Genomic DNA, 4,217 nt, shown 5'->3' with positions numbered 1-4,217 from the left:
TTCATTTCTTTATTCCAAAGACATTTACTGAATGTATACTGTGTGCCAAATATTGAACTAGTTATTACTCAAAAACTCACCATCATCCAGTTGATTCTGCCTCACAGTGACTCTATAGGGCAGGGTAGACTTGCCCCTATTGGTTTCTAAGACTGTACATCTTTACTGCAGTAGAAAGCCTCATCTTTCTCCCATGGAGCGACAGGTGGTTTGAGCTGTTTATCTTGTGGCTAGTAGCCCAGGGTATAAACCATTATGCCACTAGGGCATAGTCATTACCAGACAGTCATAACAAGACACCAGAGGTCAGGGACCATGCTTTGAAGCAACTCCCAGCCCAGAGGAGAGAGTAGACATATACATAACTAACTACCAAACAATGTTCTGAGCATCACGAGGACTGTGTACCAGATGAAGTGGAGATATGGAAGTTAGAGATCTATCCTGAGAAACAGATGTCCCGAAGAACGAATGGATTTGTCAGAGTTCATCGTATACAGCACAGCTGGGGCATGAGAACTGATTTTCTGACTTTCTAGGCATGGCAAATGGTATGATCTTTCTGTAATTTTTGTCGTTTCAGAGAGACAATTACTTTTTTGGTGTTTGAGGCAGAGAATCCATGGGCACCAAGAACAACGTGACAGAGTTTGTGTTATTCGGCCTTTTCCAGAGCAGAGAAATGCAGCATGCTTGCTTTGTAATCTTCTCCCTCTTTCATGTGTGCACCGTCCTGGGAAACCTTCTGGTCATCGTCACCATCAATGCCAGCAAGACACTGAAGGCTCCCATGTATTTCTTCCTTAGCCATCTGTCTTTTGCTGACATGTGCTACCCATCTGCTACCACACCCAAGATGATAGCAGACACCTTTGTGGAGCGCAAAACCATCTCCTTCAATGGCTGCATGACTCAGCTCTTTTCTGCCCACTTCTTTGGCGGCACTGAGATCTTCCTCCTTACAGCCATGGCCTATGACCGCTACGTGGCCATCTGTAGGCCTCTGCACTATACAACCATCATGGATCGCAGGAAGTGTAGTCTCCTGGCAGGAGCCTCTTGGCTCGCTGGCTTCTTGCATTCTATCTTGCAGACCCTCCTCACTGTCCAGCTGCCATTTTGTGGACCCAATGAGATTGACAACTTTTTCTGTGACGTCCACCCCCTGCTGAAGCTTGCCTGTGCAGACACCTACGTGGTGGGGCTCATTGTGGTGGCCAACAGTGGCATGATCTCTTTAGTTTCCTTCTTCCTTCTCATCATCTCCTACGTGGTCATCTTACTACACCTGAGAAGCCGGTCATCTGAGGGCCGGCGCAAGGCTCTGTCCACATGCGGCTCACATATTATCACTGTCCTCTTGGTCCTTGTGCCCCCTATGTTCATGTACATTCGTCCTTCCACCACCTTGGCGGCCGACAAACTCGTCATCCTCTTCAACATTGTGATGCCACCCTTGTTGAATCCGCTGATCTACACGTTGAGAAACAACGAGGTGAAGAATGCCATGAGGAAAGTGTTTAGGATCCAGGGGAACCCAGAGAAGCAGTGACACTCCCGGCAATCTCCATTTACCCAGAGGCTTCCTCTTGGGTCGCATCTGACACTGGCTTCACATGCCCTGTTTGATGCAAGTGATGGAACTTCTCTCCCCGCTCTTTTCATAGCAGTAACACATTCGTTCAATCCTTCATTTGTCAAATATTTTTGGAGTATCAACAATGAGGGAGGTGTTGGAGATATCAGCAAAAGCATGATGTATTCCTTGTCCTCTGGGAGATGACAGTCCAAGAGGCTCTTAATATATATTGCAGGGATGTTACACTTGCTCCCTCATTTAGGAAAACCGGTAAGATTGTGTGAATGAGAGAATCTTTTGAAGTCCAGGTATCTCCTCTATGTAATGGATAATTATATGAATTGTCCATTATATTAAATGGGACAATGCCTTATATACCCAAATGAGAGAATACCGTAGAACCACTATATGAAATGACATAATACTTTACGCTGACTAGAACAATGCGGGATGAAGTTCATTCCCTTCTCTGTTGGGATTCTCCAGGCACTTTACTTTTATGAAGCTTTGCACTTCATGGTCTCATAGGGCAGATGGATAAATAAGGGACTCACCCAAAGTCACACAAGTGGAGCGCCCAGCAGACTCCAGGTTTTCTTAGTTTCTTTCAGAAGGTTTCCCACTTTAGGACCTCACAGCAAAGAGTGAGTGAGTGGACTTCCAACAGGACTGACCTTGGAGGTCTCCAGGATGAATGGCAGCCGGGAATGTTGGAACCAGGCAAGGAAAGCAGTCGCGGGAATGTCTGGAGACCCCTGCTCTTATGAATTTCCTTGGTTTGGGATCCTTTCCATGTGAAAGGATCTAAGTTGATGCCTGATGGAATGACAAGAGATAGTTTAGACACCTAGTTTACAATTCATGGGCCAGTTAACCTTTTGGGGTTTTAATTTCCACATTTACATATGAAGACAGTGACAGTTTCTGATTACACCCATCCCCTTCTGTACCTGACCTTATTTCGCCATCCTGTGACTATTAGATTTACTTATTTTGCTCTGTAAATGTTTACTGAGCACCTGCCTTGTGCTAAACATTGTTTTCAGCGTGGGGAAAAAAGCAGAAAACAAGACAGTTCAAAATTCCTGGCACTCACCTTTCTCCAGGCTGCTGTGGAGAGAATCATGCAAATCCTGAACATTCTTCCAAGAGGCTTCTACATCCTAGTTATTAGCAATGGCAGCAAAGGAAAAATGTAATAATTGATATAATTTTGAAAAATTACTTTTCTTGAAATAATTGAACATTCAAAACATATTAGAAACAAACATGTCCCGCTGGGACATGAAAGCAGAAAAGGAACATGTTTGCGGATCAGTTGTTCGCTGGGCCACCAAGAGGTGGTGGGGCAGGGGGTGACTTGAAATGTATAGGTTAAAATATCTGATATAAAGCATCTAATGTATACAGTGTAAAATCAACTTTAACAATATTGAAGTGCTATATTTTCTTAATCAGAAAGGGAATTTCCCAAGGCCATTTGAAGTACATGCAAAGATGAAGATTATAAACCTGAATAAAATTATCCGGTGAAAAGTCACTCTAAGGTAGTCAAGAGGCGCCAGGAACCAAATCAGTCGAATTAAAACAAACAGGCTTTATTAGGGAGAAAAAAACCCAGTCTGGGCAAAGTCCCACAGTCCACAATGTCCGGGCTGGGGGAGTCGCATTGCAGGCTACAGGGCTGCTGCTTATATGGACAGGTGTGCCCGGGTTTCTGGAATGTAAGGTGTCTTCCTGATTCCGGGTGTATTCGTGCCAGGTGCAGAGTGGTGGGCAAGAACAAAGCGGGCACTGAGCCAAACAGGCCATGCCGGTGCCGGGTGCAGAGCGGCAGGTAGAGAACAAAGCGGGCCATTAGCCAGCTCTGGTCAGCTCCGCATGGGTGGGGGAGATTCAAGGTCACTTGCTGCTAGAAGCCAGCCTGGTATTGATCCGGCCGTACAGTCACATCGTAAAGTAGATATTTGTCATTTAAAAATTTTATTGTATTTTTTAATCATTTTGTTGAGGGGTCTAACAGCTCTTATAACAATCCACACATCCATTATATAAAGCACATTTATACATAGGTTGCCATCATTCTTTTCAAAACATTTTCTTTCTACTTGAGCCCTCGTTATCAGCTCCTCATTTTTTCCCTCCACCCTCCTTCTCTCAGGAACCCTTGATAATTTAAAATTACAGTGAACCCTCGTTTATCGCGGTTAATTGGTTCTAGACCCTACCATGATAAATGAAATTCCACGAAGTAGGATTCCTTATTTGTAAATCAAATATTTTCGTAGTTAGAGCATAGAGGACATGAAAAAACACCCTTTAGTCACCAGTACACTCGTATTACCCAATTTATTAAATGAAAAATGGAAAATACAGTAAAACATTTTGGACGTTACAATTATCATTTATTATTTATTATATTATTTATGGCATCAAGCGTGTACAGTATGAGCCAATCAGTGGCAGTAATGACAGAGCATGCGCTGTTACGCAAAAACCGCGATAGAGTGAAGCCACGGAAATCGATGCACGAAGTGGCGAGGGTTCACTGTATTATTATTTTCATATCTCACACCATCTACTGTCTCCCTTTACCCACGTTTATGTTGTTTGTCCCCAACATTTGTAATTTTTAAAC

General features: G+C 43.7%; 1 protein-coding gene across 1 annotated transcript; it reads left to right on the top strand.

Moving 5' to 3' along the window:
* Positions 1–622: 622 nt before the first annotated feature.
* Positions 623–1,552, top strand: LOC101652732 (olfactory receptor 4S1). The gene has a single exon (XM_004708371.1). It carries the CDS (start codon positions 623–625, stop codon positions 1,550–1,552), a length of 930 nt encoding a protein of 309 aa, XP_004708428.1.
* Positions 1,553–4,217: the final 2,665 nt, after the last annotated feature.

The sequence above is a fragment of the Echinops telfairi genome, unplaced genomic scaffold (genome assembly GCF_000313985.2).
Source record: "Echinops telfairi isolate 266 unplaced genomic scaffold, ASM31398v2 ScPeMD7_60;HRSCAF=208, whole genome shotgun sequence".
Classification (NCBI taxonomy): Eukaryota; Metazoa; Chordata; class Mammalia; order Afrosoricida; family Tenrecidae; genus Echinops; species Echinops telfairi.
This window is presented reverse-complemented; position numbering and strand designations above follow the sequence as displayed.